Consider the following 27871-nt stretch of genomic DNA (forward strand, 5'->3'; position numbering starts at 1 on the left):
CTTGCCCAACGCAAGCTGATGATATTACCCTTCTGTCTTTTTGTGAACGTGGTTTGGACTGTCTCATGAATATCTGGTACAATTACTGTTGTAAATGGAGATTTAGTTACAATGCATCTAAGTATTCTGTGATTGTTTTTAACGAAAGCAAAAGTTCATTTTCGAAAGCAAAAACGTCTGTGGAAACTCGGCAATGATACTGTCTCAGAATCTATAAATACCAAGCATGTCGGTGTATTTCTAAACAAATTCAAACCAGGTTGTCCAGACATCAATGAGACAGTTAACAAGCTTCGTAGTCAATGTTTTGCTTTGTTAAACTGTAATTTATTTGGTATTGGATTAATCCATTGACCGCTGCTAAGTTGTACAAGACAGTAGTTATGCCAGGTAGCCTTTTTGGATGTGAACTCTGGTTCTCACTATCTGAAACTGAATGGAACCGCCTTGAAACAGTTCACCATTTGTGTGCTAAGCTTATTCAAGGTTTTCCAAGGCGCACCAGATCAGATATTGTCCTAAGTATGCTTGGGTTAACATCCATACGGTTAAATGTTGAACTTTCGAAACTTCGGTTCTTTTCTGCATTATGCAGAGCAGATATACGCTTTACTGCGAAGATGGACTCTTCATACTACGTCTCTTTCATGTATATTTTGGTACCTACTGTAGCGAAAATGGTTTTGCTATCGACATTTGGAACATTTTTCACAAATATGAATTGCAAGACTTCTTGTACCAATTCTTGCAAGATGGGATTTTCCCATCGAAGCATTATTGGAAACATCTCATTAAGGCTGACCTTCTTGACGAGTACACCTCACAGTGGAGTGAACGCCTCACTGTCTGTGAAGAGTTTAAGAGGTTTTAAAAACCTCCAGTGTGATATGCGTCCTTCGCCGATATGGTTCTTATCTAAATGTTACCCATATCTTGATAGAACGTTTAAAAATGTTGCTAAGCTATGGTGCATTTCACCAAATTGCGAACTCTCTTGTGCCCAGTGCAATGATTATGTATACGATGCAGTGGCACATTCTTTGCTAGACTGTCGTAGTCGCGCATTGCTATCTCTCCGTGACGTTTTTTTCACGAAGATAGTCAATGACTACCCAGTACAAGTTTACACCTTTTTAACCAACTCCTCAAGGGAAGTTCAGATCTCAATGCTCCTCGGCAGTCCACCAGCCACATTGAAAGATATTTTTATTGACGAGGGCCGATGCTTTGCGTCATTTGCTAAAGAATCCTGCATTTATTCTGAAAAAGCTTCACAGCTAACGTATAACTAGTAAGAGTATGTCTCAATGCATCCTACACTCTGTGTTGTATTTTTCCCTTTTTTGTGGGTGTTTTCATATTTTATAGTTATCACTTATTCTTTTGATTGTTTTGCACTGTACCAATGTTCTCCTTATTTACCTAAAGTTTCTGTTGTTTTCCTGTTCATCATAATATAATACGTTCATTGTAACTCTTCAAATTTTGGAGGAATAAAGACATGAATGAATGAATGAATGAACATTTTTACAAATATTTTCGATATGTTTACTCCAATTTACAATTTTCGCTTATTACCACTCCCAGGTGCTTATGATTTTCTACAAAGTCTACATTTACATTATTAAACTTGATTTCTATTGCATGTTCAAGTTCAGAGTTGAAAATAAGTAATGCCTCTCTTTTTTGGAAGGATTGAAATTTACTAGCCACTTACTAGCCCAGTGTAAATTTTGTCTAAATCATTATTTATTTTTGTTTCAATTGTTTGAGGAGATGCATCAGAGTATAATAAGGAGGTAATCATCGGCGAATAATTTTACAAAGACTTTCCAAGTTATCAGCTATGTCATTAATATATATAATGAATAAAAGAGGGCCTAAATACAGATCCTTGAGGAACTCCGGCATTGGTTGATTTAACTAAAGACTTCGTATTTCCCACAAAAACTTGCTGTTGTCTATTACTAATATGATTCTTAAACCACTCTAACAATTTTCCGGAAATGCCATAATTTGCTAGTTTCACTTCCAAACCCCTGTGCCATACATAGCGGCTGGTTGAATGTGAGTGCAGAGTTTTGTATTATATCTCAATAACACAAGAAATAAATCTATTCAAGTCAATGCTTAATTTAATTTACTATAGATTAGGCCAAATCTCTTCCGAATTCCAAATTAATTCAAGGACTCTATTTTTGTATTAATCTTTGCGCCGTTGTATCAGCTTATCAAAAACGACGTTGCATTTTCCTTGATGAAATAACCACAGTTTTCTATTATGAAACCTTAAGGATGTACACCTCTGAGATGTAAAAATTTTCTTGTATAAAACTTTTTTTTTTCTCATATAGATTTTTGGAAATATGAGTTCAACACCATCAAAGAAAATGGAAGAAAAGCATATGTCCGTGTGCCCGTTTTTGAGCTCAATTGTCACTCAAAGATACCTAGTTAGACAAAATATTGGATTTTATGGGAATTTTGCCGATTTTGACCATATACACAAGAGATTAAGGCCATATATACTAATGAGGTGTTTGATATGTTTGTATGTTTGTAGAATTTATTTTCCAATAATCTTCTTTAGAAATATAATTTTTGATTAATCAGACTAATACGTTTTTTTTTCAGAATAACAACATATGCTACCCCTACCCCTAATTTTGGGCCATAAAATTGCACCATTTTCAGCCATTTTTGCCAAATTAAACACCTTTATTGTGAAACAGAAATTGAAAATCACATAATTTCTTTGATCTTTGTCGAAACGAGATTTCAACGCGACTGAAACCTCAGAAGAATACACTTTATTATTGTGAAACTTATAATCACATCTAACTATTCAGTCGTGATGAAGGAATCTGCCATACAGAAAACAGGAGGCAATTCGCCACACCATTTGTAATACAAGTACTTCTCCAGTGATATACTCAAGAGGAAGGCTTAGAAATGAAACAGATTCCGACACTTTTCCGATTATGATGCCAAATGAAATTGATACATGCAGATATATTTTGGCTTCTTAATTAATTCTAAGAAAGCCTGAAAGTGGATTATATCATTGATCTATCATCAGGATGAGAAAATAAATATTTAGTGTGTAGCCCTTGACACACATTTCCTCAAAAACCAAACGCTTTTAAGAACAGTTAACATTGTTTTCCAATTTTCACATTATTGATCAAAATATTATGAAGATTTTTTACTAAAATATTTGGCTAAAACATCTCTGACAGAATGTAGTCATATAACAGTGGGTAAATACCCAAAGTGTGTTTGTATAGCTGAGAAATGTACTGGTCTGTACTTTTGTTGTATGGCCTTTTATAAAACATTTTCCTTAACTGCATGCTGCAAGCAAATGGCCTCAGATACATGTTTCAGATGGTTAGCCGCTGAAGCACAAAAGCATAATTAAGCTACTGCATTACCAATTTTCAGGTAAAAAGGTTCGACTTATATATACATGTACCTGAAAATATGATACAATTTACACAGAAAATCAGAACACAAACCTGTTAAAACATTATTAGTCTTGTTGCTCATATGTCAAACAAAGACTATGTATACAAATATCATCATTTGATTAGATTTTAGTCATCATCAGATCAAAAGGTAAAAGGTCAACAATTGCTAGGATCATGAAAGCTTTATTATCAAGTAATTAATTTTGTTAGCCACGAGTATTATGTTGATATGTATGTTAAACTACAGTATGTTGATATCACTGTTGTTTACTAGCCCACCACAGGCATCAGATCCATTTCATAGACAATTGTCTATAGGATTTTATTTCATTGTCAGCTAATTATATTTCATAAGGCCGTGATATATTTCTAAAGTTGTAAAACATTCTTTATAAGCCCACTGGCAGGATTTTATTTGAAAATATTAAAATGATACCTTCATCCTAACCATAATTTGTATAAATGAGAATGGAAGGATTGGCAGTGACATGGTTACCATGACAACTAAGATACTGTGAGGTAAAATTGTGGTAATATTTCCTGATTAGAATTTCAATCAAGCACCGGCAAAAATTTTAAAGACACAAAGAAGTTTGAAAGACAAGCAAAAATTCAAAAATGACAAAGGCTTTCTATTCCATTCCTAATTAATACATACGGTACTTTACAATTATGTCTGTTTTGTCCTCAGTGACCTCTGAGAAAGCAATTCAAAGAATGATGTAGCCCAAGGTCTCCCTTAAAAGTCACAAAGAATGATGTAGCCCAAGGTCTCCCTTAAAAGTCACAAAGAATGATGTAGCCCAAGGTCTCCCTTAAAAGTCACAAAGAATGATGTAGCCTAAGGTCTCCCTTAAAAGTCACAAAGAATCACAAAGAATGATGTAGCCCAAGGTCTCCCTTAAAAGTCACAAAGAATGATGTAGCCTAATGTCTCCTTAAAAGTCACAAAGAATAATGTAGTCCAAGGTCTCCCTTAAAAGTCACAAAGTATGATGTAGTGCAAGGTCTCCCTTAAAAGTCACAAAGTATGATGTAGTGCAAGGTCTCCCTTAAAAGTCACAAAGAATGATGTAGGCCAAGGTCTCCTTTAAAAGTCACTCAATGGTATGAAGTCTTCCTTGTTCACCTGGTGACCATTTTTTTAGACAGCTACAGTGTCAGAGAAAGCACTTCACGCTAATGATGAAGAACAGTTGGGTATTATTATATATAATTATAAGGTATAGAGTAAAATTAAGAAACATTCTGTTTCCTGAAATTAGATTTCTTTTGGTCCTTGGTGATGTGTCGTGTGGATGGTTTGCCCTGGTAATCCTTTGACACGATGACCTAGACCTAGATTTGTGTTGTTGAGCAGGAAACACTTAAACTTGATTTTATACCTCAATGTCGAGATATCAAAACAACTTTGGTAAAGTACAATTCACGTCAATTAGTCCGACCTTCTGTAAGTCAAATGTTGACATGGTTCTTTGATGTAACTATTACTGGAAGGTGGAACTATATAACTTATACATGTATATCATATTTAAAAGATAGACAAAAATAATGCAGTATGTAACAATCACTGGAAAGTGGAATATTATATTTAAAAGATAGACAAAAATAACACAGTATGTAACAATCACTGGAAAGTGGAACTATGTAACTTATATATAATATTTAAAGTGAACAGTCGGGCAAGGATGGCTAAAGTCGGTAAAAATGGTGTGAATGTATCCAGTATAATTTTTTATGGAATAGAAAAATAAACTTTCTCGTCAAAATCTGTCTGCGTACATAGAAATTAATTTAAAGTATACGAATGCTAAAACGTCCTCCCGGCTGACTTTGTCCGTGGTTACATTTCCACGCAGCCTCGCTTTCAATGCTTTTAACTTTTCTTTATTTCAATGGTCAGAACTGGGAAACGTAAGCAGAACTTGACCGTTGTATTAATATGTGAGAACTTTTGGAAGGCCAATGAACGCATTTAGACTGGTTTTCTTTGCCCGACTATTCACTTTAAAAGATAGACAAAAAAATGCAGTATAATTGTAACAAGTGTCTTGGATGGAATTAATTTTTATTCATTTGTATATACTTGTACTCGGCCCATGTTATTTTAGTATCTCAATAACCTTGCGTTCTCATTAAACTATTCCTCAAATCTCAGTACCTATTTTTCTACTTAGTTGGCCTTATTTTCAACAATTTTTTATTTAGACTTTAATCATGCTATATGAAGAATGCTAATTAAGTCATGAAAGTTCCAACAATCGTATGTAATTTTGTGTGTTTTTGTTTCATGTCTTATCAATAGCTAGAGTCATCTAAAGGGACAATTCAATGTTAGAGTACATTCGAATTTGCACATATATCGGAAACAAACCAGTTCTTATAAAAATTAGATAAGTTGGTTTTACTGTGATATGCCAGAAAAGCCAACTGTAGGGAAATGTATAAGAAATGTTCAAACTTGCTTACTGTCCGCCATTACACACAGTGGTCGGATGTTCTGTATGCCAAACCCTGGCCCTTCCCAGTGTAGTTAAGAAATTTTTTTGTAGAACTACTCAAATCACTCTTACAGTAGTGTGTTTACCTTATTAGATGAATGTTCTTATCTAAAAATAATTTCATCACCTTTTCAGTGGTTATGTATGCATTTGTTTAATGTGCATGACTTTGGCTTGGGTATGGTTACATCATACATGGTGTACCTGCATGCTTAATTGTATTGATCAACGATTTGGAATTTCAACGGTATCAATCAAAATACTTAACAATGTCATTAAATTTATAAATATTCCTTATACAACACATTAATGTCATATTTTGCTTCATGGTTATGTAACAGAATTAGCCTCACTAAATTGTCCCTTTAAAGATGTTCAGAAGGTGGGTGAAAGTTGGAGTGCATGGGGAAAAACCACTGACCTATGGTTCGTATGTAACAATTTCTCTGTGTGAGATTTGATCATGAAACCGAAAGGTGGGTGGCAGTAGTGTTCATACAATGTATGTCAAAACAACCGCGGCTCCATGTACCAAATAATGGAATAAGGTATATATCACCCGATACAAATTAAAGTAAACAACCGCGGCCCCATGTACCAAATAATGGAATAAGGTACATCTCACCCGATACAAATCAAAGTAAACAACCGCGGCCCCATGTACCAAATAATGGAATAAGGTATATATCACCCTATACAAATCAAAGTAAACAACCGCGGCCCCATGTACCAAATAATGGAATAAGGTATATCTCACCCGATACAAATTAAAGTAAACAACCGCAGCCCCATGTACCAAATAATGGAATAAGGTATATCTCACCCGATACAAATCAAAGTAAACAATCCCGGCCCCATGTACCAAATAATGGAATAAGGTACATCTCACCCGATACAAATCAAAGTAAACAACCGCGGCCCCATGTACCAAATAATGGAATAAGGTATATATCACCCTATACAAATCAAAGTAAACAACCGCGGCCCCATGTACCAAATAATGGAATAAGGTATATATCACCCGATACAAATCAAAGTAAACAACCACAGCCCCATGTACCAAATAATGGAATAAGGTACATCTCACCCGATACAAATCAAAGTAAACAACCGCGGCCCCATGTACCAAATAATGGAATAAGGTATATATCACCCTATACAAATCAAAGTAAACAACCGCGGCCCCATGTACCAAATAATGGAATAAGGTATATCTCACCCGATACAAATTAAAGTAAACAACCACGGCCCCATGTACCAAATAATGGAATAAGGTACATCTCACCCGATACAAATCAAAGTAAACAACCGCGGCCCCATGTACCAAATAATGGAATAAGGTACATCTCACCCGATACAAATTAAAGTAAACAACCGCGGCCCCATGTACCAAATAATGGAATAAGGTATATATCACCCTATACAAATTAAAGTAAACAACCGCGGCCCCATGTACCAAATAATGGAATAAGGTATATATCACCCTATACAAATCAAAGTAAACAACCGCGGCCCCATGTACCAAATAATGGAATAAGGTACATCTCACCCAATACAAATCAAAGTAAACAACCGCGGCCCCATGTACCAAATAATGGAATAAGGTATATATCACCCTATACAAATCAAAGTAAACAACCACGGCCCCATGTACCAAATAATGGAATAAGGTATATCTCACCTGATACAAATCAAAGTAAACAATCCCGGCCCCATGTACCAAATAATGGAATAAGGTACATCTCACCCGATACAAATTAAAGTAAACAACCGCGGCCCCGTGTACCAAATAATGGAATAAGGTATATCTCACCCGATATAAATCAAAGTAAACAATCCCAGCCCCATGTACCAAATAATGGAATAAGGTACATTTCACCCGATACAAATTAAAGTAAACAACTGCGGCCCCATGTACCAAATAATGGAATAAGGTATATCTCACCCGATACAAATCAAAGTAAACAATCCCGGCCCCATGTACCAAATAATGGAATAAGGTACATCTCACCCGATACAAATTAAAGTAAACAACCACAGCCCCATGTACCAAATAATGGAATAAGGTACATCTCACCCGATACAATTAAAGTAAACAACCACAGCCCCATGTACCAAATAATGGAATAAGGTATATATCACCCGATACAAATCAAAGTAAACAACCACAGCCCCATGTACCAAATAATGGAATAAGGTACATCTCACCCGATACAAATTAAAGTAAACGACCACAGCCCCATGTACCAAATAATGGAATAAGGTATATATCACCCAATACAAATCAAAGTAAACAACCGCGGCCCCATGTACCAAATAATGGAATAAGGTATATATCACCCTATACAAATTAAAGTAAACAACCGCGGCCCCATGTACCAAATAATGGAATAAGGTATATCTCACCCGATACAAATTAAAGTAAACAACCACAGCCCCATGTACCAAATAATGGAATAAGGTATATCTCACCCGATACAAATCAAAGTAAACAATCCCGGCCCCATGTACCAAATAATGGAATAAGGTACATCTCACCCGATACAAATCAAAGTAAACAACCGCGGCCCCATGTACCAAATAATGGAATAAGGTATATATCACCCTATACAAATTAAAGTAAACAACCGCGGCCCCATGTACCAAATAATGGAATAAGGTATATATCACCCGATACAAATCAAAGTAAACAACCACAGCCCCATGTACCAAATAATGGAATAAGGTACATCTCACCCGATACAAATCAAAGTAAACAACCGCGGCCCCATGTACCAAATAATGGAATAAGGTATATATCACCCTATACAAATCAAAGTAAACAACCGCGGCCCCATGTACCAAATAATGGAATAAGGTATATCTCACCCGATACAAATTAAAGTAAACAATCCCGGCCCCATGTACCAAATAATGGAATAAGGTATATATCACCCGATACAAATCAAAGTAAACAACCGCGGCCCCATGTACCAAATAATGGAATAAGGTATATATCACCCTATACAAATCAAAGTAAACAACCGCGGCCCCATGTACCAAATAATGGAATAAGGTACATCTCACCCAATACAAATTAAAGTAAACAACCGCGGCCCCATGTACCAAATAATGGAATAAGGTATATATCACCCTATACAAATCAAAGTAAACAACCTAGGCCCCATGTACCAAATAATGGAATAAGGTATATCTCACCTGATACAAATCAAAGTAAACAATCCCGGCCCCATGTACCAAATAATGGAATAAGGTACATCTCACCCGATACAAATTAAAGTAAACAACCGCAGCCCCGTGTACCAAATAATGGAATAAGGTATATCTCACCCGATATAAATCAAAGTAAACAATCCCAGCCCCATGTACCAAATAATGGAATAAGGTACATTTCACCCGATACAAATTAAAGTAAACAACTCAGCCCCATGTACCAAATAATGGAATAAGGTATATCTCACCCGATACAAATCAAAGTAAACAATCCCGGCCCCATGTACCAAATAATGGAATAAGGTACATCTCACCCGATACAAATTAAAGTAAACAACCACAGCCCCATGTACCAAATAATGGAATAAGGTACATCTCACCCGATACAAATTAAAGTAAACGACCACAGCCCCATGTACCAAATAATGGAATAAGGTATATATCACCCAATACAAATCAAAGTAAACAACCACAGCCCCATGTACCAAATAATGGAATAAGGTAAATCTCATCCGATACAAATTAAAGTAAACAACCGCGGCCCCATGTACCAAATAATGGAATAAGGTAAATCTCACCCGATACAAATTAAAGTAAACAACCGCGGCCCCATGTACCAAATAATGGAATAAGGTATATCTCACCCGATACAAATTAAAGTAAACAACCGCGGCCCCATGTACCAAATAATGGAATAAGGTAAATCTCACCCGATACAAATTAAAGTAAACAACCGCGGCCCCATGTACCAAATAATGGAATAAGGTATATCTCACCCGATACAAATTAAAGTAAACAACCGCGGCCCCATGTACCAAATAATGGAATAAGGTACATCTCACCCGATACAAATTAAAGTTACAAATTACCTCAACAAAATAACCAAATTATTATTATATATTAGATTTGTTTGAAGAATTGTTTTTTTAAAAGAGAGATTAAAAGAAAAAAAAAAAGAAAAACCCTCCCCCTGTTTCTGATCCTATATTAGGGATGTTATCATGACTACCAAATCACAGTACAAGGACTGATCTGATGATATCCTATAAGGGATGTTATGGTGACTACCAAATCACAGTACAAGGACTGATCTGATGATATCCTATAAGGGATGTTATGGTGACTACCAAATCACAGTACAAGGACTGATCTGATGATATCCTATAAGGGATGTTATGGTGACTACCTAATCACAGTACAAGGACTGATCTGATGATATCCTATAAGGGATGTTATGGTGACTACTAAATCACAGTACAAGGACTGATCTGATGATATCCTATAAGGGATGTTATGGTGACTACCAAATCACAGTACAAGGACTGATCTGATGATATCCTATAAGGGATGTTATGGTGACTACCAAATCACAGTACAAGGACTGATCTGATGATATCCTATAAGGGATGTTATGGTGACTACCAAATCACAGTACAAGGACTGATCTGATGATATCCTATAAGGGATGTTATGGTGACTACCTAATCACAGTACAAGGACTGATCTGATGATATCCTATAAGGGATGTTATGGTGACTACTAAATCACAGTACAAGGACTGATCTGATGATATCCTATAAGGGATGTTATGGTGACTACCAAATCACAGTACAAGGACTGATCTGATGATATCCTATAAGGGATGTTATGGTGACTACTAAATCACAGTACAAGGACTGATCTGATGATATCCTATAAGGGATGTTATGGTGACTACCAAATCACAGTACAAGGATCGATCTGATGATATAAATCCTATAAGGGATGTTATGGTGACTACTAAATCACAGTACAAGGATTGATCTGATGATATCCTAAGGGATGTTATGGTGACTACAAAATCACAGTACAAGGACTGATCTGATGATATCCTATAAGGGATGTTATGGTGACTACTAAATCACAGTACAAGGATTGATCTGATGATATCCTAAGGGATGTTATGGTGACTACTAAATTACAGTACAAGGACTGATCTGATAATATCCTATAAGGGATGTTATGGTGACTACCAAATCACAGTACAAGGATCGATCTGATGATATCCTATAAGGGATTTATCATGACTACAAAATCACAGTACAAGGACTAATCTGATGATATCCTATAAGGGATGTTATGGTGACTACCAAATCACAGTACAAGGACTGATCTGATGATATCCTATAAGGGATGTTATGGTGACTACTAAATCACAGTACAAGGACTGATCTGATGATATCCTATAAGGGATGTTATGGTGACTACAAAATCACAGTACAAGGACTGATCTGATGATATCCTATAAGGGATGTTATGGTGACTACAAAATCACAGTACAAGGACTGATCTGATGATATCCTATAAGGGATGTTATGGTGACTACTAAATCACAGTACAAGGACTGATCTGATGATATCCTATAAGGGATGTTATGGTGACTACAAAATCACAGTACAAGGACTGATCTGATGATATCCTATAAGGGATGTTATGGTGACTACTAAATCACAGTACAAGGACTGATCTGATGATATCCTATAAGGGATGTTATGGTGACTACAAAATCACAGTACAAGGACTGATCTGATGATATCCTATAAGGGATGTTATGGTGACTACTAAATCACAGTACAAGGATCGATCTGATGATATCCTATAAGGGATGTTATGGTGACTACCAAATCACAGTACAAGGACTGATCTGATGATATCCTATAAGGGATGTTATGGTGACTACTAAATCACAGTACAAGGACTGATCTGATGATATCCTATAAGGGATGTTATGGTGACTACCAAATCACAGTACAAGGACTGATCTGATGATATCCTATAAGGGATGTTATGGTGACTACAAAATCACAGTACAAGGACTGATCTGATGATATCCTATAAGGGATGTTATGGTGACTACCAAAATCACAGTACAAGGACTGATCTGATGATATCCTATAAGGGATGTTATGGTGACTACTAAATCACAGTACAAGGACTGATCTGATGATATCCTATAAGGGATGTTATGGTGACTACCAAATCACAGTACAAGGACTGATCTGATGATATCCTATAAGGGATGTTATGGTGACTACAAAATCACAGTACAAGGACTGATCTGATGATATCCTATAAGGGATGTTATGGTGACTACTAAATCACAGTACAAGGACTGATCTGATGATATCCTATAAGGGATGTTATGGTGACTACCAAATCACAGTACAAGGACTGATCTGATGATATCCTATAAGGGATGTTATGGTGACTACAAAATCACAGTACAAGGACTGATCTGATGATATCCTATAAGGGATGTTATGGTGACTACCAAATCACAGTACAAGGACTGATCTGATGATATCCTATAAGGGATGTTATGGTGACTACCAAATCACAGTACAAGGACAGATCTGATGATATCCTATAAGGGATGTTATGGTGACTACAAAATCACAGTACAAGGATCGATCTGATGATATCCTATAAGGGATGTTATGGTGACTACAAAATCACAGTACAAGGATCGATCTGATGATATCCTATAAGGGATGTTATGGTGACTACTAAATCACAGTACAAGGATCGATCTGATGATATCCTATAAGGGATGTTATGGTGACTACCAAATCACAGTACAAGGACTGATCTGATGATATCCTATAAGGGATGTTATGGTTACTACTAAATCACAGTACAAGGACTGATCTGATGATATCCTATAAGGGATGTTATGGTGACTACTAAATCACAGTACAAGGACTGATCTGATGATATCCTATAAGGGATGTTATGGTGACTACCAAATCACAGTACAAGGACTGATCTGATGATATCCTATAAGGGATGTTATGGTTACTACTAAATCACAGTACAAGGACTGATCTGATGATATCCTATAAGGGATGTTATGGTGACTACCTAATCACAGTACAAGGACTGATCTGATGATATCCTATAAGGGATGTTATGGTGACTACCAAATCACAGTACAAGGACTGATCTGATGATATCCTATAAGGGATGTTATGGTGACTACCTAATCACAGTACAAGGACTGATCTGATGATATCCTATAAGGGATGTTATGGTGACTACCAAATCACAGTACAAGGATCGATCTGATGATATCCTATAAGGGATGTTATCTTGACTACCAAATCACAGTACAAGGATCGATCTGATTATATACAAGAGGCCCATGGGCCTTAACGGTCACCTGAGTTAGAATATATAATGAAACAAATAATGAAACAAATAAAAGACATATCAACACTATATGCTGGGCCTTGAAGTTGGTCAGTGATTTATAAATTTGACCTTGTTAGACTATGAAGAGTATTTGCTTCCATCAAACCTGTGAACTTAGAGGTATTTTTGAAATTTTAATCAATTTGACCCTGTTTGGTCCTGCCCCTTTGGTCCCCCAGAGGGTCATCGAGGACGGATATGGATGTTAAAATGCTATATCTTCGATTAATAATTCTAATCAAGTTTGACTAATTTCCTACGAAAATTGGGCAAATAATGTTCACAAATATGTTTTTCCTATATAAACTAAAGTAAACTTGACCCCTCCCCAGGGGGTAACGTGAGACCCCAAGATCATATAATTCACAGTTTTTATAAAACACCTGAAGACCTTTCCATCTATAATTATTTGATTCTACAATATCCAGAATTTTAAAAGATTTTTGAAGTTTTAGCCTATTTGACCCTTTTTTAGCCCCCCCCCCCCCTGCCCCCAGGGGGTCGGCCAGGACCAATGTGGATATGATATTAAAATGCTATCTCAGGCTAATAATTCTAACCAAGTTTGACTCATTTCCTATGAAAATTGAGCAAAAAATGTTCATTAATGTGTTTTTCCTATATAAACTATAGTAAACTTGACCCCCTCCCCAAGGGGAAACAGGAGACCCCAGGGTCATATAATTCACAATTTTTGTAAACAAACTTTAAGACCTTTTCATATCTATAAAGTGTATTTGATTATACCATTTCCAGAATTTTAAAAGAATATTTTTGAAGTTTTAGCCTATTTGACCTTTTTTGGCCCCGCCCCTCTGCCCCCAGGGGGTCGGCCTGGACCAATATGGATATGATATTAAAATGCTATCTCAGGCTAATAATTCTAACCAAGTTTGAATCGTTTCCAATGAAAATTGAGCAAAAAATGCTCATAAATGTGTTTTCCCTATATAAACTATAGTAAACTTGACCCCCTCCCCAAGGGGAAACAGGAGACCCCAGGGTCATATAATTCACAATTTTTGTAAAGGACCTTAAGACCTTTCTATTTATGAAAAGTATTTGTTTCTACCATTTCCAGAATTTCAGAAGAAGATTTTTGAAGTTTTAGCCTATTTGACCCTTTTTTAGCCCCGCCCCTCTGCCCCCAGGGGGTCGGCCAGAACCAATGTGGATATGATATTAAAATGCTATCTCAGGCTAATAATTCTAACCAAGTTTGACTCGTTTCCAATGAAAATTGAGCAAAAAATGCTTATAAATGTGTTTTCCCTATATAAACTATAGTAAACTTGACCCCCTCCCCAAGGGGAAAACGTGAGACCCCAGGGTCATATAATTCACAATTTTTGTAAAGGACCTTAAGACCTTTCTATTTATGAAAAGTATTTGATTCTACCATATCCAGAATTTCAGAAGAAGATTTTTGAAGTTTTAGCCTATTTGACCCCTTTTGACCCCGCCTCTAAGGCCCCTGGGGGTCAGTTATAGAAAATTTGTAAATAGGATTAAATGGCCATCTCATACTGATAATTCTGACAACATTTGACTCATTTCCTATCACAAATGACCAAATAATGCGTAAAAATGTGTTTTCTCAATATAAAGTATAGTAAACTTAACCCCCTCCCCAGGAGGAAACTAGAGACCCCAGGGTCATATAATTCACAATTTTTGTAAAGGACCTTAAGACCTTTCTATCTATGAAGAGTATTTGATTCTACCACATCTGTGAGTAGAGAAGAAGATTTTTGAAATTTTACTCAATTTTACCCCTTTTGGCCCCTACCAGAGCCCCCTGGGGGGGTGGGGACCATATAATTCACAATTTTGATTGGCCTTATGCCTAAGAAGGTTTGTGCAAAATTTCATTGAAATTGCTTCAGCAGTTTTGGAGAAGAAGTCGAAAATGTAAATTGTTTACGGACATACGACGGACGACGGACGACGGACGACGCACGACGGACGACGCACGACGACGGACAAAAGGCGATTAAAAATAGGTCACTTAAGACTTCGTCTCAGGTGACCTAAAAAGCTATTTAAGTATGAAGCCACCAAAGTGTATAATTGACCAGGCCACACTTCCTTATACAACTCCTATACTGGTCTAAATACGTTGTATAATACTGGGTCATATGGTGCTGTAGAATTTAGACAGGAAATGATAGATAAACCAATTCTGTGTAATCTACACTCTAGGTGTTTCATTGTAATTCAGCTTACATAATGTCTGAACTTGTGATGATATATTTGTTGCAAATGAAAATATTGATCAAAGTTCATGTATTTACTCCATTTTAAAGGGACAATTCAATCTAAGACAACATTAAAATTTGTACATATATCGGGGAAAAACCCGTTCTTATGGAAATTAGATCAGTCGGTTTTACTGTGATATGCTCGAAAAGCCCATGGTGATGAAATGTGTGTGAAACTTTCAGACTCGCTCGCTGTCCGCCATTACACATTGTGGTCGAACATCTTGTATGCCGAACCCTGTCCCTTGCTCGTAGAGTAATGCAACTTTTGTCTAGAACTGCTCAAATCGCTCTGACAGTAATGGTTTACCTTATTAGATGAATTGTCTTGCCTAAGAATCATTTTATTACCTCCTCAGTGGTTATGTAGTTCATTTGTTTAACGTGCGTGACTTTAGCTCGGGAATTGGTACAGAGTACATACTGTACCTGCTTAATCGTATTGATCAACGATTTGTAGTTACAACGGTATCAATTAAAATACTTAAAAATAACGTGGAATTTGTCAATATCTTGAGTTCAATGTTTCATAAGAAATGTAGAACAATACATTTATGCCATATTTTGCTTCTTGGTTATGTAAAAGAATTAGCCTGAGTGAATTGTCCCTTTAATACTTTTTTTCAATTACAGTTATTTTAACTGAAACATATTAACAAAATTTCACAAATATAGATGAACTAATTTAGTTGGAATGTTTGAGAATATGCTGACCAAATTACAAACCTGGGCTATTCTAATTATGCTTAGGATGTACACTGCTAGTTGATCGACACTTTGAAGTTTAATCACGACCGTAAGCTCATTTTGCCAGGCAAATGTACGTAAATTTGTTTATTATTTAGGTTCAGAATTGCAGACACAAATGTAATCCTGTTTAGTTATTGCATTTGATATCATTTTTTAGCTGTTTCTCAAAGATTCACGTGTCAATCTAACAAAAACAAGAATCTAATATTGGAATATTTTTTGTTATCAAACAATCAAAATCGATTTACAACTTCGAAAATAATTACTTGTTCTTCGTTTTAAGTGTAAATAATTTACATATTTATCAAGCAAACAAAATGATATCTATTTGCCTGTTCACATGTATGTGGGGGGGTCAAACAGAGGTGCAAAATGCCATCTCCGCCTATTCAAATACTCCGGTTATTTGAATATTTTCTTCTGGAAAATGACTTATTCAAATAAGCGGAATCCTCTGTATAACACACTGAAATCACTTTTTGAAAATTGAATTTGCTCTGAACTGAGAGGATAACAAGAGGTCCAAGGACTTAACAGTGATCAGACTACCTTCGCAATAGTCGTATAGGAAATTAATTAGATACCATGTTGTAATGGTAGCCATCTTCGATTTGGGATCAACCACAGATGTAACAACACATTGTTGAGATCATGTCAGCCAAATCCCACCAGTAGAACTTCAGTAGAAGTTCAAAATGCGTTTTCAAGATGGTGGCTGTGGTTGCCATCTTGGGTTATGAATTGACCCCCCAAAAAACAACACTCTGTTGGGACCATGTGTGGATACTTCCATGGAAGTTTCAGCCAAATTGCACAGGTAGAACTTGAGAAGAAGTTCAAAATAAAAGGCAGTGAAATATTTTTTTAAAGAATAGTGCCATTTGCATAAGCAGCATCAAAAATAATAATAGATGTTGAACTTGTTGAACATGTAACAGTATACTATTCTTGTATCTAACAAGAGACCTATGGGTTTTTAACAATCACATGTGTCTAATGGTACAAAAGTATATTAAGAATTATAGCAAGCATAATGAATATTGATGAAGCAATGATGGTCCCTGCTAGCCCCAACAGTGGTTTATCAAATGGATTTGAAGAAAAGAAGTTTTCAAATAGCCTTGGCTACACCTAGCTTGTTTATGAAGCCAAATGAGTGCCAACAACCTTTTTTTTTAAATATAAAAAAAAAAAGTCTTGACCATGATCTGAATACCTTGAAACTCAAAAAATGTTATTTTGATTCTACATGTTATGTAGTATGAATCCTCTGTATAACACACTGAAATCACTTTAGAGCAGTCTAGTGACAGTGCATGGAAAGGAAGCCATGAAAGCACGCACTGACATAAACTTGTCTTCGATTTTAAAGAAAACACCATTATCGCAAGATTAAACTCTAAAGCTACAGCAACAAGGATTAATCTAACCCTAACACGTAGTGACCTAAATGTATTGATGGTGGACATTAGTCTAACCCTCACACGTAGTGACCTAAATGTATTGATGGTGGACATTAGTCTAACCCTCACACGTAGTGACCTAAATGTATTGATGGTGGACATTAGTCTAACCCTCACACGTAGTGACCTAAATGTATTGATGGTGGACATTAGTCTAACCCTCACACGTAGTGACCTAAATGTATTGATGGTGGACATTAGTCTAACCCTCACACGTAGTGACCTAAATGTATTGATGGTGGACATTAGTCTAACCCTCACACGTAGTGACCTAAATGTATTGATGGTGGACATTAGTCTAACCCTCACACGTAGTGACCTAAATGTATTGATGGTGGACATTAGTCTAACCCTCACACGTAGTGACCTAAATGTATTGATGGTGGACATTAGTCTAACCCTCACACGTAGTGACCTAAATGTATTGATGGTGGACATTAGTCTAACCCTCACACGTAGTGACCTAAATGTATTGATGGTGGACATTAGTCTAACCCTCACACGTAGTGACCTAAATGTATTGATGGTGGACATTAGTCTAACCCTCACACGTAGTGACCTAAATGTATTGATGGTGGACATTAGTCTAACCCTCACACGTAGTGACCTAAATGTATTGATTGGATGGTGGACATTAGTCTAACCCTCACACGTAGTGACCTAAATGTATTGATGGTGGACATTAGTCTAACCCACACGTAGTATGACCTAAATGTATTGATGGTGGACATTAGTCTAACCCTCACACGTAGTGACCTAAATGTATTGATGGTGGACATTAGTCTAACCCTCACACGTAGTGACCTAAATGTATTGATGGTGGACATTAGTCTAACCCTCACACGTAGTGACCTAAATGTATTGATGGTGGACACATTAGTCTAACCTCTACTACGTAGTGACCTAAATGTATTGATGGTGGACATTAGTCTAACCCTCACACGTAGTGACCTAAATGTATTGATGGTGGACATTAGTCTAACCCTCACACGTAGTGACCTAAATGTATTGATGGTGGACATTAGTCTAACCCTCACACGTAGTGACCTAAATGTATTGATGGTGGACATTAGTCTAACCCTCACACGTAGTGACCTAAATGTATTGATGGTGGACATTAGTCTAACCCTCACACGTAGTGACCTAAATGTATTGATGGTGGACATTAGTCTAACCCTCACACGTAGTGACCTAAATGTATTGATGGTGGACATTAGTCTAACCCTCACACATAGTGACCTAAATGTATTGATGGTGGACATTAGTCTAACCCTCACACGTAGTGACCTAAATGTATTGATGGTGGACATTAGTCTAACCCTCACACTAGTGACCTAAATGTATTGATGGTGGACATTAGTCTAACCCTCACACGTAGTGACCTAAATGTATTGATGGTGGACATTGTCTACCCACACGTAGTGACCTAAATGTATTGATGGTGGACATTAGTCTAACCCCTCACACGTAGTGACCTAAATGTATTGATGGTGGACATTAGTCTAACCCTCATACGTAGTGACCTAAATGTATTGATGGTGGACATTAGTCTAACCCTCACACGTAGTGACCTAAATGTATTGATGGTGGACATTAGTCTAACCCTCACACGTAGTGACCTAAATGTATTGATGGTGGACATTAGTCTAACCCCTCACACGTAGTGACCTAAATGTATTGATGGTGGACATTAGTCTAACCCTCACACGTAGTGACCTAAATGTATTGATGGTGGACATTAGTCTAACCCTCACACGTAGTGACCTAAATGTATTGATGGTGGACATTAGTCTAACCCTCACACGTAGTGACCTAAATGTATTGATGGTGGACATTAGTCTAACCCTCACACGTAGTAACCTAAATATATTGATGGTGGACATTAGTCTAACCCTCACACGTAGTGACCTAAATGTATTGATGGTGGACATTAGTCTAACCCTCACACGTAGTGACCTAAATGTATTGATGGTGGACATTAGTCTAACCCTCACACGTAGTGACCTAAATGTATTGATGGTGGACATTAGTCTAACCCTCACACGTAGTGACCTAAATGTATTGATGGTGGACATTAGTCTAACCCTCACACGTAGTGACCTAAATGTATTGATGGTGGACATTAGTCTAACCCTCACACGTAGTGACCTAAATGTATTGATGGTGGACATTAGTCTAACCCTCACACGTAGTGACCTAAATGTATTGATGGTGGACATTTGTCTAACCCTCACACGTAGTAACCTAAATGTATTGATGGTGGACATTAGTCTAACCCTCACACGTAGTGACCTAAGTGTATTGATGGTGGACATTTTTGTCAGACAACATCTGCCTGTGTTAAAAAAGCAAGAAAGATTTATGATCTAAATGTCCTTCTGTAACTGATCACACCTGAATGTTTTATTCAGAAAACATCAGCTAGGAAACAAATACCATTGAATCAGATAAAATTACTACTGGTGTCATTTTATATGCAGTCAAAGAAAGGTCGCCAAAGCTAAAAAAAAAAAAAGAAGCTATATGAATGACTGCACATGTAGGTATATACCACAGCAATAGGAGGATTTATTTCAAATGGTGTTTCTCCAACATAAACCACATCACTTTCATTTTGAAGATCTTTGATGACTTTTGGACTTTTGAAAAATAATACTATCCCATTCAACCCTTTGAATATTTTATTTGGTAATATATATATATAATAAATGTTTATATTTAATTAAATTAATTTTACCTGTCCATGAAGCATCCATGATTTCTTATAAGATTTCCCCTACTTTTCCTATGGTTTTTTACTGTTCAGGAATTACTCATTTGGCATATTTCGCAGAAATCAAAATAATAAATATGTCAGGTTTGGAAACACCTCCTTCAGCTCTATCTCATGGAGTCTTACCATGGTATAATACTGAAGAGACAAGTCCAAAATCCTTACACAATCAAACAGCTTGAGATTGAACATAGTACAGCATCTTACATTGGTAGCCCTTTATATTTTAACAGATATCATATTTTAGTTCATTTTGCACTAGAAACTTTTCACTGTAATATAAGCCGTTAATGTTAATTAAAGTGCCAATTCAACAATCAAGTTTGCTCTAAAGTTTGTTTGCATCAATTTAAGTTGCAGGTACTCGTTTGTTTCCAGTTATATTAGCTATATCAGAAAGTAATTTTGATTTTTTTTTTCTGCACGATTTCTCAAAAAAGTAACAATACTAAAATGACACGGTACTTTTACTAAATATTGTATATCATCACCACTTAATATGACTCCCAGCCTAGAAAATATAGAAAACATAATAAAGTTTTGGTAATCTACAATTTACAATTATTTTTGTGTTTGAGGAAAGTGTCTCTAAAATGAAAGCATTGTTGACATTTTTCGCATTTATATCGTGGCGCTGAGTGCTTGCCCCTGACATGCTCCGCTAGGTATCTTTTTGCAGAAAACCGCTTCTCACAATGTGGACATTGAAATATCTTTGGTTTTTCTACTTGGCAGGTTTGCATATGTTTGTCAATATAGATATAATTCCCTCCACATCGAGAACAGAGCTGCCTTGGGACGTGCTTTGTCTTCAGATGCCGATTTAAGTCAGTTTTTGTGTTAAATCTTTTGTCACATTTGTCGCATTCAAAACTCATGCCAACTTGGTGTGTTTTAGAGTGTTTGTGCAGAGATGATCTGAATTTAAATCGTGCACCACATGTGCTACATATAAACGACATTTCACTTGTATGTTTCAACATATGCTCCGAGCGTTCAGTTTGTCGGTGAAATCTTTGATCACACTTTGGGCATTTGAAATTCTTCTCTCCATGTCTGCTTATGTGCTGGTCAAAGGTCGACTTGTTTTTTAATTCTTTATCGCATATATTGCATATGTAGGTCGTCTCCTGTAAAATAGGTTGTTATCGTTAAAGTAGACATTGATTAGTGGTAGATAATAAAACATACATAGGCCTTTAATGTCAGCTGAAATAGGTTCTATAATTACACTTTAAATTTAACTCATTCTTCCTCGAAAACAATGAGCTTTAAATCAGAAGTGTTTAAATGTGTCCTGAGGGGTGAGTGAGGTAATGGTAATAAATGATCTGTTCCTACATTTGACCTCATACCCACCAAGTTTTATAATTAGAATATTGCTAACATAATTCTAGAAAATATATAGAAATATTGCATATGAACTTAATTTGACAGATTTAATAAAAATCTGATAAGAAAACGAAAGGATACAGAAAAAATATTGAATTGACAATTTGTTGGTGTTATGCCAAGCTCCATCTTACTAAGACCTTGTTGAAGACAACCTTTCGTTATCATGGTAGATGGACCATGAAGCAGCAGCCACACTTATGCTAATAGCATATAGCAGATTATACCATAGAAACATTTTTGTAACAACCTGTAATGCATCTAAATGTTCCTGAGTGCATAAGCTAGAACTTTTATATTAAGCTAAACTTTGTACTTAGGTATACATGTATATTGTGTATGCTAGTCTTGATTTGATTAGCTTATTGTTATCTACAGATAAAGCATATAATTAGCATTGTTATAATCCCTACTATCTGTCCTAAATACCTTGTAAAACATTACACAATTCTGACAAGAAATGAAAACTAAATCAATACTGCACTTGGAGTGTTTCTTTGGAATCCTACCTACACAAGTTCTGGCAGATTACAATATGTTGTTAATGGATGTGTTCCCTTAAAGTATATATCATAGAACTCATTCTCTATTATCATTCATTTTTATAAAGTAACAAAACTAAAACATATTTATAAAATTTTCATAAGACGCAAATAAACCAAAATTATTAATCCATATATGAACAATTTTAGGAAATGTCATGATTTCAAAAGCAGTAGAAATCACCTCCGACGAATGGAAATTTTATCTATTAAAGAAAGGAGCAGACGAAATGATATTCAATATTAGCAATTATGAGTTATTTAGTTTACACAATTACCACCATTGAAAAGTTTGAGCTTCCTTCTTTTACCTCAGAATCAAAATATTTAAAATAATTACAGTAATTGCATCCCAAAAATAACCCATGGCACTATGCTCTATGATGGAATGAGGTACATACTGATTGTGAAGACAACAAAACAAAGTATCTTATATGTATGTTTGTGTAGACTAGACACATATATATGAATGATTATGGTAAACATAAATTATTGTCCAAATGATGAATATTGTTTAAGCTTTGTCGCTGTTGGAACTATAAACATCTTGACAATGAGCCTTTGTCAACAAGAACATCAACAGCAAATGTACAAGTGTATCTTAATTACTTAAGCTGAAGTTTCCAGCCTTCAGTCTTGTGGGAGTTATTTATCACAAATTGGAAACTAATATTTCTAGGTCAAAACCCCCTGCTCACAGGCAATATTGTATTCTCCTTACTTTTTACCATTACATTAAAAATAAAATCAACATTCTCTGGAATTAGAAACATTACAGGGAACTCATACTTCAAAGATAGCTCTCCACAGTGGGTGATTAACAGAAGAACACTAACATCGGTCAAGTAACACAAATTAAAGAGAATACAAATCGTGACTTTGGCCAGAGATAAGTGACCAATAACTTGTGGTCAGTGTTGATCGGCACATCTTGATAAGGTTTTAATCATTTATCAGTAAATCATCCATAATTAACTGGAAAACAATAGAGGTTTTACCAAATCCTACTTTTTGTTTTAGAACGAACTTCTGATCTCCTAGAGATAGTAACCAAGGTCAGAAAATGTCATGACAACTGTCTACTTAGGCCCTGAAGACCCTTCAAATCTGTCGTAAGGTTTGGCATATAGATGTGTCAATGTTTTTTTTTATATATTGATCTAACAGCTTTTGTGTCTGCCCTGAACCTTTGACATTTCAGTGGATGAGGTTTTTTGTATTAATATATCATATATAAATACTGTAATTTCTTTTTATGATTTGCTCCGTATGATTGTAAGAACAATGCTAAATATGAATTAAAGTCTTCAGATAGCTTGCTCCGGTACTTTGGCCGAGGGTTTTCTACAACAATATCAATTTCTGATGTCCAAATGGGACATAAGGGCGAACAAGAAAACAATAACGCTATCATGATGACATAATCTGAGCTGAAATGTGACACAAGGGCAGGAAAGAAAACATTTTTGTTTAATGTTTTCAGCCTCACTTCAACAAAAGATAAGAATAATTAAGTTTTGAGGGAATTAATACAGGAATAATAGAATCTTTCATCCCCTTTGGCTTTGGGGGTAAGATGACTAAAACCTCAAGAATCTTATCCCGAGGGTTGAGATCTCCTGTCTTACCCCTAAGAGAGTGAATGATTCTTTATCTCTTACCCTGCACACCACTTTGTGTCTCACGTGCAAATATCTCCTGTAAATTGTAGATATCCATATCAGGGGTAAGGGAGATATATATCTAAGATTTGCTGCTGTTTAAGTCAATATACTTGTTTTTCACTGGTGTTAGATTCCTGGATCAGACATGAATATATGTAGGAAGGTACTAGGTATATGGTAACCATATGGGTATTTTCTTGAATACAAAGGTTTCCTTCCACACTTCTCACTTGATTCCTTTGAGGTAAACAAGTGTGATGAATATAAGTGAGAAGGAGGGGGGAGTTGGAGGAAAGAGGAAGACGAGAGAGCAGGAAGAGGGAGGAGGAAGAGGAAGAAGGAAGAGGTGGGAGGAGAGTGAGAAGGGAGGAGAGAGGATGAGAGGAGAGGAAAGAGGATGAGGGAGAGGGAGGAGGAGAAGGATGAGGGAGAGGGAGGAGGAGAGAGGATGAGGGAGGAAATGGCAGGAGAGTGAGAAGGAAGGAAAGAGGATGAGGGAGAGGGAGGAGGAGAGAGGATGAGGGAGGAAATGGCAGGAGGAGAGTGAGAAGGAAGGAAAGAGGATGAGGGAGAGGGAGGAGGAGAGAGGATGAGGGAGAGGGAGGAGGAAAGAGGATGAGGGAGAGGGAGGAGGAGAGAGGATGAGGGAGGAAATGGCAGGAGGAGAGTGAGAAGGAAGGAAAGAGGATGAGGGAGAGGGAGGAGGAGGAAAGAGGAGACTTCAGAGGAATAGGGAAAAGGACGGGGAGGAGGAAGAGTGAGGAGAAAGAAGAGGGTGGAGGAGGGAAAAGGTGGAAGAGGGAGGAGGATGAAGGAAGAGGTGGGAGAAAAGAGGAGGAGAGGGCGGAAGAGGAAAATAAAGGAGGAAGAAGGAAGGAAATGGAGAAAGAGGGAGGAGGAAGGAGGAGGGAGGAGGAGGGAGGAGGAGAAAGAGGGAGGAGGAAGGAGGAGGGAGGAGGAGGGAGGAGGAGGAGAGGGAGGAGGAGAGAGGTTATGAGAGAGGGGAACATAATGTATCTTTAAAACCAGGAAGTTAACTGTTTGATTTCCTTGATGTAGTATGTTTTAAAGGTTACAGATATCTATAGGAGCTATGGGAGGTTCAACATTCTCGTACTAGGTTTCAGTCTCCTGTACCAGCTCGATACTAAGCTCCATAAAACTTAAACAGACTTTGCAATAATGACATCTTTTATAAGACCAGCATATTTGCCTGGTATTCTGTATTTGAGTATCACAGAGTTATCTGTTCTTGCGGGTAGGTATTGATTGTGATGTCAAGTGTTTGCAAGCGTAACATCATGTTTTTCAGAGAAAATGACGTGAATTTTGCCCACAAAATAATGACATCACATTGGAAACTAATCAGAAAGGGATCTAACTCTGTAATATGCAAAGACAGAATAGTCAGGTTTCTGGATTACACTGGCTTTCATAGATAAATAGGAAAATGTGTAACAGGGCGAGAGTAGTGTACTGGTCTGCTGCTCTAACAGGGCGAGAGTAGTGTACTGGTCTGCTGCTCTATCGACTCGGCTTAAAGGAAAATCTCCCTTGTGCAAAGCTAAAAGGCGACTGTATCACTATGTACATTCAAAACCTGCTACACTACTCCACTTTCAAATGTGTTCGCCCCCAAACATAGACCTAGGTTTTCGAGGGGAACATAATGTATCTTTAAAACCAGGAAGTTAACTGTTTGATTTCCTTGATGTAGTATGTTTTAAAGGTTACAGATATCTATAGGAGCTATGGGAGGTTCAACATTCTCGTACTAGGTTTCAGTCTCCTGTACCAGCTCGATACTAAGCTCCATAAAACTTAAACAGACTTTGCAATAATGACATCTTTTATAAGACCAACATATCTTAAACAGACTCTGCAATAATGACATCTTTTATAAGACCAGCATATTTGCCTGGTATTCTGTATTTGAGTATCACAGAGTTATCTGTTCTTGCGGGTAGGTATTGATTGTAAAGGAAAATCTCCCTTGTGCAAAGCTAAAAGGCGACTGTATCACTATGTACATTCAAAACCTGCTACACTACTCCACTTTCAAATGTGTTCGCCCCCAAACATAGACCTAGGTTTTCGATCTCCCCATGGAAGTCTCCAATACTTCTACTTGGAGTGCATTGGTCTATTGCACCAAATGTTTCTGGATTACACAAGTTTTCATAGATTAAGAGGAAAATGTGTAACAGGGTGAGAGTAATGTGCCACCAGCCACCTCAAACCCACGACCCCAGACTTACTGGTCCGACACTCTACTGACTATTCCCTCTAGCGTGAAGCTAGAAGGCGACCATATCACTATATTTACATTTTCACTGCACTTCCACTATGTAACCTTACCAAGCGCAGTTGGCAGTCATATAGACTATGAACTTCAATTGCTTATCATGACGTCACAATTGTTGTGCCAGTGATCACGGACAACTGCTGTTTAAATGGCTGTTCCATCTTTGATAATATCAAATGATTAATTTATTATTGATGCAAAATATCATGGTATTTCAACATAAAATTATTACCAAATGTAAATATAAGCATTGAACGTCTCTCAGTTGTCATTCATAGCCAATATGAATGCCAACTGGACAGAGGCAAATCCAACATGATAGCGCGCTTCATGAAATTTGCCTCTGTCCCGTTGGCATTCATTTTGGCTATGAATGCCAACTGAAAGACGTTCAACGCTTAAATGTACAATTAAAGCTTGCTACAGATATAATACAATCATGTTGGAATAAATAAGGATCTGGATCAGACAAGTTATAATATAGTGCTTCTTGAAGATATTTCAATGATAAATATTTACATAATTCAGAGTTGGCAAGCCCAGACAACAATGAATCATGTACATGAACAGGACATTTTTAATTTTAAGGTGAAGCTTGCTAACAAGTAGTGTTGATATCTGGAGGTAATAGTTTTATGTCACAAAACACAGGTTTTTTTTATTTTCAAATGTTTTGAGAAAAGGCAATAAACCTGTAACAAGACACTCTTCATGATGAAATTACCATATAATTTGGAAATTTATTAAAAAAAGAATGTGAAAAAAAGTCATTATTCTCCACAATCTTACAACAATTACAGATGTTCATTAGTTTCTCTGTTATCAATGATAAAAGTATAATTTTCCTCCAAAAGAGTTATTAAATCACGTCTTCAGCGTAATAATAAATAATTGCTGTTGTTTGCACATAAATGATCAGTGAATTACGGCAAACAGGGAGATGGATGCCCTGCCGTAACATTATATTCTAGATCTCCAGTGTCTCTAAACTGATGTAAAAAAATTGTCAGTATTGAATCTTAAAGTAAATTCAGTCCGTGTTGGGTAGGAATCAAGAAAATCATCAACAGAGATTATCTTATTTGCATACCTAAATATCTTAATTATCTTGACATAAAGATCTAACTATCACATGAAGTAATCCTATACAATGTGGTTTGGAAGTATAAAAGAAATGATAAGGATAATTATGTTATTAACGGGTAAACAGAAATACACATACATTTGTATTTATTTGTCTTGTCTATCCCACTCCAAAAGTAGTGACTATAGAGCCTTGTAAAGTACTTCCCACAATCTTTGTCTAC

The 27871-nt window shown here is 36.5% G+C and overlaps 1 protein-coding gene across 2 annotated transcripts in view; it reads right to left on the reverse strand.

Moving 5' to 3' along the window:
* The window catches only part of LOC138329345 (zinc finger and BTB domain-containing protein 49-like), a 265156-nt gene that overhangs the window by 166600 nt on the left and 70685 nt on the right, over positions 1-27871 (reverse strand). Inside the window, exon 5 of one of the 2 annotated variants that reach the window (XM_069276267.1) lies at positions 20556-21791. The exons of the other annotated variant lie outside the window; for it this stretch is intronic. Coding sequence (XP_069132368.1) covers positions 21210-21791 — 582 coding nt within the window. The 3' untranslated portion in view covers positions 20556-21209. Of the gene's footprint in view, positions 1-20555; positions 21792-27871 lie in introns of those variants that run through there. 2 annotated transcript variants of the gene reach the window in all.

Source organism: Argopecten irradians, chromosome 8 (genome assembly GCF_041381155.1).
Source record: "Argopecten irradians isolate NY chromosome 8, Ai_NY, whole genome shotgun sequence".
Lineage (NCBI taxonomy): Eukaryota > Metazoa > Mollusca > Bivalvia > Pectinida > Pectinidae > Argopecten > Argopecten irradians.